The sequence below is a fragment of the Camelus dromedarius genome, chromosome 5 (genome assembly GCF_036321535.1).
Source record: "Camelus dromedarius isolate mCamDro1 chromosome 5, mCamDro1.pat, whole genome shotgun sequence".
Lineage (NCBI taxonomy): Eukaryota > Metazoa > Chordata > Mammalia > Artiodactyla > Camelidae > Camelus > Camelus dromedarius.
Window position 1 is genome coordinate 30,175,449 of NC_087440.1, and position 10,387 is coordinate 30,185,835.

The 10,387-nt window shown below is 47.0% G+C and overlaps 1 protein-coding gene across 1 annotated transcript; it reads left to right on the top strand.

The window, feature by feature from the left end:
• The first annotated feature begins 2,795 nt into the window (after positions 1-2,795).
• LOC105097625 (ribonuclease 7) lies at positions 2,796-3,272 on the top strand. Its single transcript, XM_064486401.1, has one exon. It carries the CDS (start codon positions 2,802-2,804, stop codon positions 3,270-3,272), a length of 471 nt encoding a protein of 156 aa, XP_064342471.1. The 5' UTR covers positions 2,796-2,801.
• Positions 3,273-10,387: the final 7,115 nt, after the last annotated feature.

Genomic DNA, 10,387 nt, shown 5'->3' on the forward strand with positions numbered 1-10,387 from the left:
CCAGCCGTGTTGATTTTACTTTCACAGAGCACTAAGGCAGCTTTCTGGAGAGCCCAGCAGAATGAAGTTGGGGAGCAAACTGGGATCATTATAAAGACAGGAAAACACAGGAGCAGAGGGCAGTGCCAGTCGTGGTTTGGAAACATCTCACTCTAGAATAATGAGAAGTGAGGAGGAGACCTGGCTAGGAATTCAAATGAGCTCTTGGCCTCCCACCCGCTCCTCTAACCCCAGCCTGCGGTCCAGGGCTGGACTGTGCTGATCCTCATTCTGCCCACAGAATGCTTTAAACCACAGATTTTATCTCCAAACATTTGCATTTCTACAGCAGCAGAGGCATAATTCTCTATCCAGAAGTTCAAACTACAAAGATTCAGGCACCTGAACAAACTCATGAATGCTGTTCCCACCGCCAAGGCCTCACTGAGGGGGAACCAGGGGAGCCGGTGGCCGGTGTGAACTCGCTCCCGGTTCTCTGTTGCCACCTAGTGGTGTTTCTCACTCCAACACCACTTTTTCTTCCTGACCCACAGCTATGCACTCTGTCTACTAAAATAATGTCTCCTGATCTCAGAACAAACTCCCTATCCTCCTGACTCAAAATCCCGACTTCTGGACCAGAACACAAAGCTTATGACCCAGATGGTCTGTGTGGCCTCTTAGCAGTCACATCCACACAACAGCCAGGGGATCTTTAAGTAGACGGGCCCTTTACTCCTCTGCTTAGAGCCCTCCCAGGGCTCCCCAGTGTGTGCACAAAACTCACAGTCCTAGTGGGGTCTAAGGCTTTCCATGACGTGGCCTCTGGTCCCTCTCTGACCCCATCATTCACCTGCTCCAGCCACACCAGACTCCTTACTGTTCCTCCAACACCCCAGACATCCACCTGCTTTTGGGCCTTTGCAGTGCTGCCCTCTCTACTCAGAGCATTCTTCCCCAGACAAGCATCAGTTCCCTGTCTCACCTTCAGGTCTTTGTCCCAGAGTCACCTACTTCAGTGACCCTATTTAAAAATCACTGCCTACTAATTTCCATCGTGTTTTTTTTTCCCTTAGCAATTATCACCCTGAGCAAAGTATGTATTTTTTACTGTCTTTCTCTCAATGGAATGTAAGGATTCCAAAGGTGGGGATTTTGTCTCTTTTATTCACTGATATATCCCAAGCATCTTGGAGCATAGTAGATGCTCAAGAAATATTTGTTGACTATGTGAATGAGCCTGAACCCAATAGTCTGAGATCACCTACTACTAACAGGCGAATCCTGGGAGCAAAAACACTGTTCATCTCAGTTTTCTAGGAGTTCTTCCCATCCACAGATAGTGATGCTTCTCTTTCTCAGCATCTCAGTTCTTCTGAGTCTCATGCCAGGCTCACTGGTGCCCCGGAAGCAGCACTGACCACACAGCTGTAACTGCCACAGGAAACAGGGAAGACAAAGTAGAGAAAGGTCTCAGCTGGAGGTGGAGCAGCACCCCCACCACCAGCGTTTTCACATTTAGACAATGTTTTTAAGTGTTGCAAGTTTTAATCGAGTCGCACGGGAAAGAGTGAAGGATGAGAGGTGTTGGGTGCCATTTCCAGGTAAAGCCAGGTGACCTTGGAACTGGAGGGACCCAGAGGGATGAATCATTGCAGAAGAGCTGAGCTGGGCTGGTGCTGGGAATCGTGACCGTGATGACTGGTCCACTTCCCTATCTCCTCCACCTCCTCCAAAAGATAAGCAGTGAGTCCTTTGTGACAAGAAGCCATACAAAGCAAGTTTCTAGGCTGTTCCATCTGTTTCTCAGGTCAGAAAAAAGCAATCCTTACCATCACAGTGAGAGGTTCTTCCCAGAATCAGAACCGGAAGTGTATAAAGGAGATGACAAATGACAACTGTCCCAGAAATTCATTTTGAGCTGACACCTGGATCAGGTGCTTTATTAGCAATTGAAACCATGTGGCTGGGGGCCAAATCTAGTCTTTTAGTGTGAGGATTCACGCTTCCTCATTGCTAAACATGTTCAGGCAGGTGTCCTAGCTCCATAGGTATCCACTTATTGGGGACATGTAAGTGGAGAGGCATGAACCTCATTCATTTCCTGACCCGGGGCTGCTCCCCAGCCCACATCTTAAACAGAAGCACCACAGGTCAGGCCAGTTCTTACGGAGTTAGGCAGTGAGAAGAGACTGCTGGAGATCTGAGGCCCAGTGGTGGGCAGGTGTGTCCCTCTGAGCAGGAGCTGCAGCAAAAGGACTCAGTGAGGAGGTGAGGCCTGAGACAGGATGTGGGTGAGGAGAAAGGACCAAGAATGGATGGGTTCTGGCCAGATAAGAGTAGACACTCAGGCGAATGACAAGATGGGCAAAGGAGGGACCCAATGTGGAGGGGAGAGAGGAGAGTGGTGCTGGGGGATGGAGGCACAATATAGGGATGTGGAGGAGATGGGGATGCGGTCATGGAGGGGACGAGACACAGAGAAAGAGATGGAGATATAGGGACCTGGGGATGCTAAGGGATGGGACTTGAGGGAGAAGAGATAGAACAAGGAGTGGGAGGCAAGAGGGACAGAACGAAGGAGGAGAGGGATACAAGGTGAAGGGGATGGAGCCATAGGGTTAGGGAGTGGGGTCATAGTGGCTGTGGGCACCCAGAGGGGAAGGGAGGGATAAGACACAGGGTGAGGGAGGAAGGAGACAGTGGCAGAGGGAGATGGTGATTAGCTAGAAGGAGCAGGTATAGGAAGGCTCATTTCCCACCTCCTGTTCTCTGTCCCCAGCAACCCCAGCCCTCCATTCTGACAGTTCCCCCTAAGAGAGATGGCACTGGCCAGAGCAGGATTCAACCCTCTGCTTCTGCTCCTGCTGCTGGGGCTCTGGGTGGTGGAGGACCCAGTCAGCGCCAAGCCCAGTCACATGACCTCGGCTCAGTGGTTTGAAGCTCAGCACGTGCAGCCCAGGCCTAAGAGATGCAGCGCTGCCATGGGCAACATCAACAAGTACTCCAGACGCTGCAAAGGCTTCAACACCTTCCTGCATGAATCCTTCTCCAGCGTGGCTGCCACCTGTCAGACCCCCATCACAGCCTGCAAGAATGGCCATAAAAACTGCCACCAGAGCCAGAAACCTGCAACCCTGACTACGTGTAAGCTCACCTCTGGCCGGTACCCAAACTGCAGGTACAAAGAGAAGCAACTGGTGGCTCCTTACATCGTGGCCTGTGACCCTCCCCAGAAAGGGGATTCTGGACACTTGAAGCTGGTTCCCGTGCACTTGGACAAAGTCCTTTAGGTTTCTAGCCTTCCTCGTGCTTGGGCTGTGCCTGAATTCCCTCTCCAGGCCTCTGGACCACTCCTCCTTTTCCCAGAAGGTTCTATTCTGACATCTCTTGGGGCCCTTCCTAGCTCAGGCTCCTCTGAGAGGATGGGGGTTGGGGGTAGGGGTGTTGAGGTTGAAACTTTAGTAGGCTCGGCTCCAGAAGGGATGGTCTTTCCCAGGAGCTTATCCCCAAGAGAGGGGCTGAGCAAGCTTAGGGGTGCAGGTTCCTAGATCTGTGCCTCATACATCTCTCCCCTGCCCCATCTTCTCGTGGCAGTGTGACAAGAGGAGGAAAGAAATGGAAAAGGAGTGCATGGGATTTATGGAAAGAGCTCTTTTTGTCCCTAAATGAGGCCTCTTCCCCAGCTCTGACCCAGTAGTGAGGTGGCCTGTGTGCAGAGAGACGGCCGGAAGGAAAGATGACAAAGAAGCACCACCTTGTATTTACATAGCATTTCATGCTTTTCATGCTGGATCCACGTGAGTCCCTCGTGAGACGGACTTGACAGGGATTACTTGCCTTCTTCAGGGATGAGGAAGTTGAGATTTCAGAAAGCTTAATTAATTCAAGAGCTTGTCAAGTTAGTTAGTAGCAGAACTTGGACTTGAAACTAGGTCTCCTTACTCTAAATACAGTGCGCTTTCTCCTTTACCACTGGCCGAAAAATGAGAGCCTTCTGCAGGGACAAGAGGGGAACTAGGTAAGAGTTCACACATGAAGAAATGTACAGAGAGCTCTGAAGAGGTGGCTGCAGTAAAGGTCATTACCTCTCTAGCCAAGAGACTGTTTCTGAGGTGCTCCAGGGGTCTTGGCGCGCTCTTTCTCTCTGCCTCTCTGCGCCCCTCCTTCTCTAGCCCACTGCTCTTCTGTCCTGGGCCCTGGGCCTGCCTCTGGCTTGATCGCCTAGGTCTGAAAGCAGAGTGTCAGGGGAGTGTCCCAGCTTCATCCCTCTGCTCCAGGATCACATTTCTCTTGACCTCAAGGGACTTCCGTGGCCCGGTGCCTGCTTGTCACAAACAGGCTGATGGGAGCTGCCAGAGCTTCCTTCCTGCCGATAATGATCTCTCTTGCTTCGGTGCTTCCCTGGCTCTCTGCTCTGGCAGTCCGCCCCAGGCCTGAGGGGTTGAGATGTGGAAATGCCATCTACCTATCTCCCTGGGCTGCAGACACCATTTCTCCTTCACTGGCGAGCAGAACTGGAGAAGCTTCGGCTTTACATTGGCTCAGTCTTGGTAGCCTCCCACCCTCAGCCCCCGCCTGGCATTGCCTGCAGCCCTGACCGTCACCATCTCCTTCTCTCTTCCTGAACCTCAGTCCCGGACAAACTGCACTCCGCCCCACGCCCACACCCCGCCCCCCTACCTCAGCGCCCAGATACTACCTTGTTAGACTTTCCCTTCCCAGCCGGGGAGCCTACTCTCTACCGGTCCCTCCCCTATACCCCAGTGCTCTTTTATTCCTTCCCAGGGTCAGAGTAATCTTTGGAGCCAGATAAAATTGGGTGTAAATCTTGACTCGGTCCTTCATGGCTACATGACCTGGAAAAAACTACTGAACCTCTTTGCAACTATGTTTCCATTTATGGGAGTAATATCACCTACCCAACAGGATTACAGGAAGATTTAGAAATGACATTTATGAAGCCTTAGTCAGCCCGAGGCACTGGTAGGCATTCAATAATGATAGCTAGTAGTAGCAATGGCAATAATAGTAGCAATACCCCTGTCAGGTCATATCCGTCTTTGGCAAACACGAAGACAAAGGCAAATGCCCCACTCAATTCTCCTGGAGGGCTTTCTTCTGCTAGAGCAATGTTTATGAGGAGGCTAGAGTATAAATCTGTAGGCAGAGTCCTGATAGGTGGGCTGGGTGGTTGGAGATGATGAGGAGAGAAGGTAGGGGAGGGATGATGAAAAGGAAGGACTGCAGAACATTGAACAGTTTTATTCTTGATCTGGATATGTTTACTTTGTGAAAACCCTTTGAGCTGTACACTTAAGATGTGTGTACTTTACTGTATGCCAATTACACCTCAATTTAAAAATCCTCCTAAAAACTATAGTTCTTAAGGATTATTTTATTTAACATAATAAATGCTAATATATCAATTCACAAAGATTTTAATACAATGAAATCATAGAATCACAATATAATCTAATTAATATGGTTCTGCCTTGTTCTATTTGTTAAAATAAACAGTATTTGCAGTATTTATTAAATTGTTATAAATACTTTTAGCTCAAAAATTATATAAGGCTCTTCCTAAAGTTGTCTAGCTAGTACATACTTTCTGTTAATATAACTGTCAACTAATTTACCTATTTTTGAACTGTGAAAATGTAAAATTATTTTGTATATAATAAAAGCTTTCACAACCATTATTACAGCATTTTTCTTAAAATAATAAATATGCTGATATTAGAATATGATGATATTTCTGACTGATATCCACTGACTGATAGAATTCCACCATTTTTTAAAGTTCATAAGGAAAATTTCACTTCCATGTACATTCAGAGTGCTCACCAATGTTTGAATGTGATTATTCAGATATCAACGGTGAACCCAAATGACCTGCCTTGTTTTTATACCGATGCTTTCTTTAACTGATTAGATTTGACAGTCACCCATTCCTTCACATGATCTTGATCACAGCCAAGTTCAGGGAAAATCCAGAAATTATGTTGACATAAGTCTTTGGCTATTCAGCCTTTCAAAGGCCGAAGCTGAGGTCCAAAATGAATAATGGGTTTGGGCCAACTAGCAAGGCTGGCTGAACCTTGATACCTTCCTACTGGACAGCTGACAAGGGAGAAAGGGAGACTTAGTTACGAGATTTCTGTTGCTGGGGGTAGGGGCTTGGAGAGGCGAGGAGGGAGTCCTGGGGAGTATTGCCCAGCCTCATGTAGATAGCTCTAAATAAATTGTTTCAGCCTGGATCTAAGGAGCACAGATGGAGGCCAGCAAAAAAGTAACCAAAGAACTGGAGCTACTGTGAGCTCGCTTTCCTAGGAGCGAGACTATCTGAGGTGGAATAGGTAGGAGACTTTTCTACATCTTCCCCAAAGTCTTCTCTCTGAAGAAAATGACCCACAGACACTATGAAGACAGCCAGTTGAGTCAATGTGAAGAGAAGGGTCTTGATCTCAAGGGCAGGGCGTATGAAGAAGAAATGCCCCTGAAACTAGGACTCTTTCCCTCACATTGATCCAGATGGCCCTCTATGTAGTTTCTGTGGCTCTAGGGGATGACCTTAGAGCTACAGCAACAGAAAACATACTGATAGCAGCCACATCCAGGGAGCCGTCTCTTTGAGAAGAGCCCTGGCCCATTTTATCACATTGTTTCTATGCTCCTGCACAACTGGGCTTCCAAAAGGGCTTTGAAGACTTCAGATCCTCATTTTAAAGTCCTCCTCCTACCCCTATTCCACCATGGAGGGATAGAAAGAGCAGTCACAGCTCTTTCCAGGATGTTTTCCTGTGCAGGACTCCAAAGCCAGTAAGTAAGCTTGGGAGCATCCAAGAAGCCATGAGGGCTTTACGAGAAAACATTGCTAATGAGGCCCTGTAGGAAGTCCACAGTTCACAAGAGGGGAGGTAAGCAAAGATGTCTTCTGATAATGGAAATATACACCCTGATGGAAAGTCCTCTTGACTTAGACTGGAATTTCCTCATCTATACAAAAGTAACTTAACTCATAGAGTATTCTGTAGATTAAATGTGACACCATACACAAAGCACGTAGTACAGTGGCTGGCATGTTGGAAGAGCCTGAAAGATGTTATCATTTACATTTATTACTATGGTGTGAAACACTGAGTGGCCAAACATGTGATGGATGGAGCAGGCCTGACTTCTGCGACAGAAGAACAAAGGACTTAAACAAAAGAGGCCAAAACCCTCCTCAGCCTCTCCTTGCCAAAAAAAGTTCTTAGCCAAGAGTAGATAAGCTAAGGTTCAAGGTCAGGCAAAAAAGACACGCGTTCCTTTCTCTTGGTGAGGTAATTTGGAACAGGATAGGGTGGGAGTCAATGCTTTCAGTTAGGGGGAAAGAAAAGGCTTTTGAGTGTTTCTGTTAAGACCACTTAAGGGTTTTTTTCTCATCTCTACCCTCCATAAATCCAAAGATATGCAAAGAAGGCAGAAAATCTAGGGCCACTAACTTGTGGTGGCTCCTTACCTGCTCCTCTCCAAAGGGTTCAACTATCACAGCAGTTGATAGAGAGAGGGCTCTAGTGACATTTCCAACTTCCCTTCCCAAGTCATTTAAACTAGCCCTTAGGTAAGCTTACTGTCCCCTCACCTCCATTATGGAAGACCTCTTACACTCTTCCCACCCTCTGATTCAGCTCCATTTCCTAGTTTGTCTTCCTCTACACAGAACTACCACCAGTGGTGGTCCACGGCTTTCCAATGGATTGGTTACAGAGGGAAAACATCACAGTTGTCACTTTCTATGGTTTTTTGGCCATGGCACTTAGCACAAGGTGGAACTTCACACCCATAGCGTTAAGATATTCATAAAATCATGTTACAAGAGATTGTATCCAGTGACCTCAGAGATCATCTCATCCTGCCCTCCCCATTTTGCAAATGAGAACAATAAGACCCAGGGGACCCAAGATCACATGACTAGTTTAAGTAAGAATTCAGGTTTCTTGAACCCGTCCAGTGATGGTTCTGAAGTGGCGTTTGAGCTAATGGTCCCAAATGAATCTCAGACATCTTCCAAGGTCAAACTTCCTACACGTGGACTGGTACATCGATCTGCAGATGGGCAGATTCCTGGGTTGAGACAAAAACATGTTCATCCAAAAGATTGTTCAGTGCCCATGATCCCAACATGTTTACTTTTCTGCCACTCACCCATGGACCACATCCCCTTCACCTGAATGCTCACATTGTATCAATGAAATGAAAAAAAAAAAAAGCACCCAATGATGGTAATCTAGTTCAGCATGTCCCATGCCATTGGCTATTGGAGACATAAATAAGGGCTTGCAGCAAGAATAAATATCTCCACTTCCCATCTGCTACTTAGGGCCAGAGTGAAAAGATTGCGGAGATCCATTTGATGGACCTCCAGATGGGCCTGAAACATCCAAAATATTTTATCTTTGGTAAGGTCATAACTAGCAAATGGAGCTGAATTAGAGGGTAGGAAAAGTGTAAGAGGTCTTCCATGATGGAGGTGAGGGGACAGTAAGCTTACCTAAGGACTTGCTTAAATGACTCAGGAGGGAAAGTTAGAAATGTCAAAGAATGGTCATCGTTCTTTACCCTCAAAGTTGGCACATCCAGGTCTGGGTTTTCATGGTCAACTGGAGCCCACAGAGCAATGTCTGTCAGAATTTTCCCCGAAGTGCTAGTAATGGCAGAATAGAATTAATTAAAACACCCAAAGTTCATGTCCAGCAAGCATGAGCTTTCCTTGAAGCCCCTTTCTTTCACTTAACTAATATTTATACAGGGAGCCAGGTGCCTAGATGTTTTATATATTATCTTAAATTTTCATTTGTGATAATAATGGATCGATGTTAATTTTATGGGTTTTATGGCTGTGCTGTGGTTCTGAAGGCAAGAGTATTTATAATTAGGAAATACTCATTTTTGTATAAAGGGTGTAATGGAGCATCATTTCTGTAACTTAGTCTCAAACAGTTCAGAAATGTTAATAATTAGGGAAGCTGGGTGAAGCATACAAGGGAGCTCTGTGTACCACTTCTGAAACACATATAAATTTGAAATTATTTCAAAGCAAAAACATTTAAAATTATTTTTTTAAGTAATTGATTTGAATTTTTCAGTATACTCCATCATAGTTTTATTCTATGTAAAAACAATGCTTTAAATTACTTCCTTCCCGCTCCAAAAAGTTCTGGTGAAATTAGGAAAGAAGGCATTCATCTGATGGCTTTGTGTACTCTTTGTGCACGTCTGTATTCAACCTAGGGGAAGAGCACACTGGCCTTAATGAGGTTTTCCTTAACTTGCTCTTTATGGGCTGAGTCTCTGACCAGTATTTCTCTTTTAAGAATTGGATGAGGAAAATGAGATAGTCACAGAGTCAGGGCAGCAGGAAGGTTCTTCACGTGGTAAAAAAAAAAAAAAAAAAAAAAAAGAGAAAACAGACACAGAGCACTTGGAACAGTGACTGGAACCAGAAATCCTCCCATAAATGTTAGCGTTGATTGTTTTTATCATTGTTGTCATCATCCCTGGGAGGTCCGCGTGCTGCGCATGGGCTTGTAGTAAGTCAAAGGCCACAAAACACATGTGGGGGGAGCCACATGCCTCAGCTCTGGTTAGGCTGAAGACCACATCCTCTCCTTCTTGAGGACAGGTCTTAGAGTCAGGAACAAAGGGAGGCAGTCCACCCACTGGGGCAAGATCATCATGGCACTGGGCTCCCTGAGAAGGTAGCCAAGAGCCACACAGTAAGGCAAAATGGACCTGGAAAGAGGCAGGTTCCCAGAGCCACAGGAACAGAAGGAGGCTTCCCAGAAGGAGCGCAGCAGCTCCGTGATAGAGCCCTGAGGCTCAGGGTTTAGAAACCAGGATCCAGGGTATCTCACAGCCAGGGGCCTTCAGAGCCAAGGACCCTTCTTGGAGGAGAATCCCTCCTGGAGAGAGTCCCTGTGGGAGCTTCTGGCAAGGCTCCTGCCTCCATCTGAGACCCACCCAACTCCCCTGGCCTGGCTGTTGACTCATTGCCGAGACCTCGGGTCCCAGCCAGCAGCGCAAGGAGGATGCTTAGAGAAGGAGCGGCAAGGTAGCCCTGCCGTCCTGCAGAGATGCTCGCCCTCTCCTTTCCCTCTGGGCTCTTCCAGCCTGAGCGTATCTCCAGCCACTTCCTGGGCTTTCGTTCTGTTTGCATTTTTCTCTTTTTTCCCTCCTCTCCCTCCCAGGGATGTTATATATACTCACAAAGTAATTGGGGAGCTGAATATTCACAATCTCAGTCTCCTTTTTGAATGAGCATTGCAATAGCTTTTCGCAGCCTGAGCTAGTCAAACGCCAGGGTGGCAGGGCATCCATCCATCGTTATAGGACTTACTGCTGCTTCGCGTCACCTGTCGGCCAC

Coding starts and splice junctions, on each gene's coding strand:
- LOC105097625 (XM_064486401.1), top strand. CDS start 2,802: ATGGCACTGGCCAGAGCAGGATTCAACCCTCTGCTTCTGCTCCTGCTG.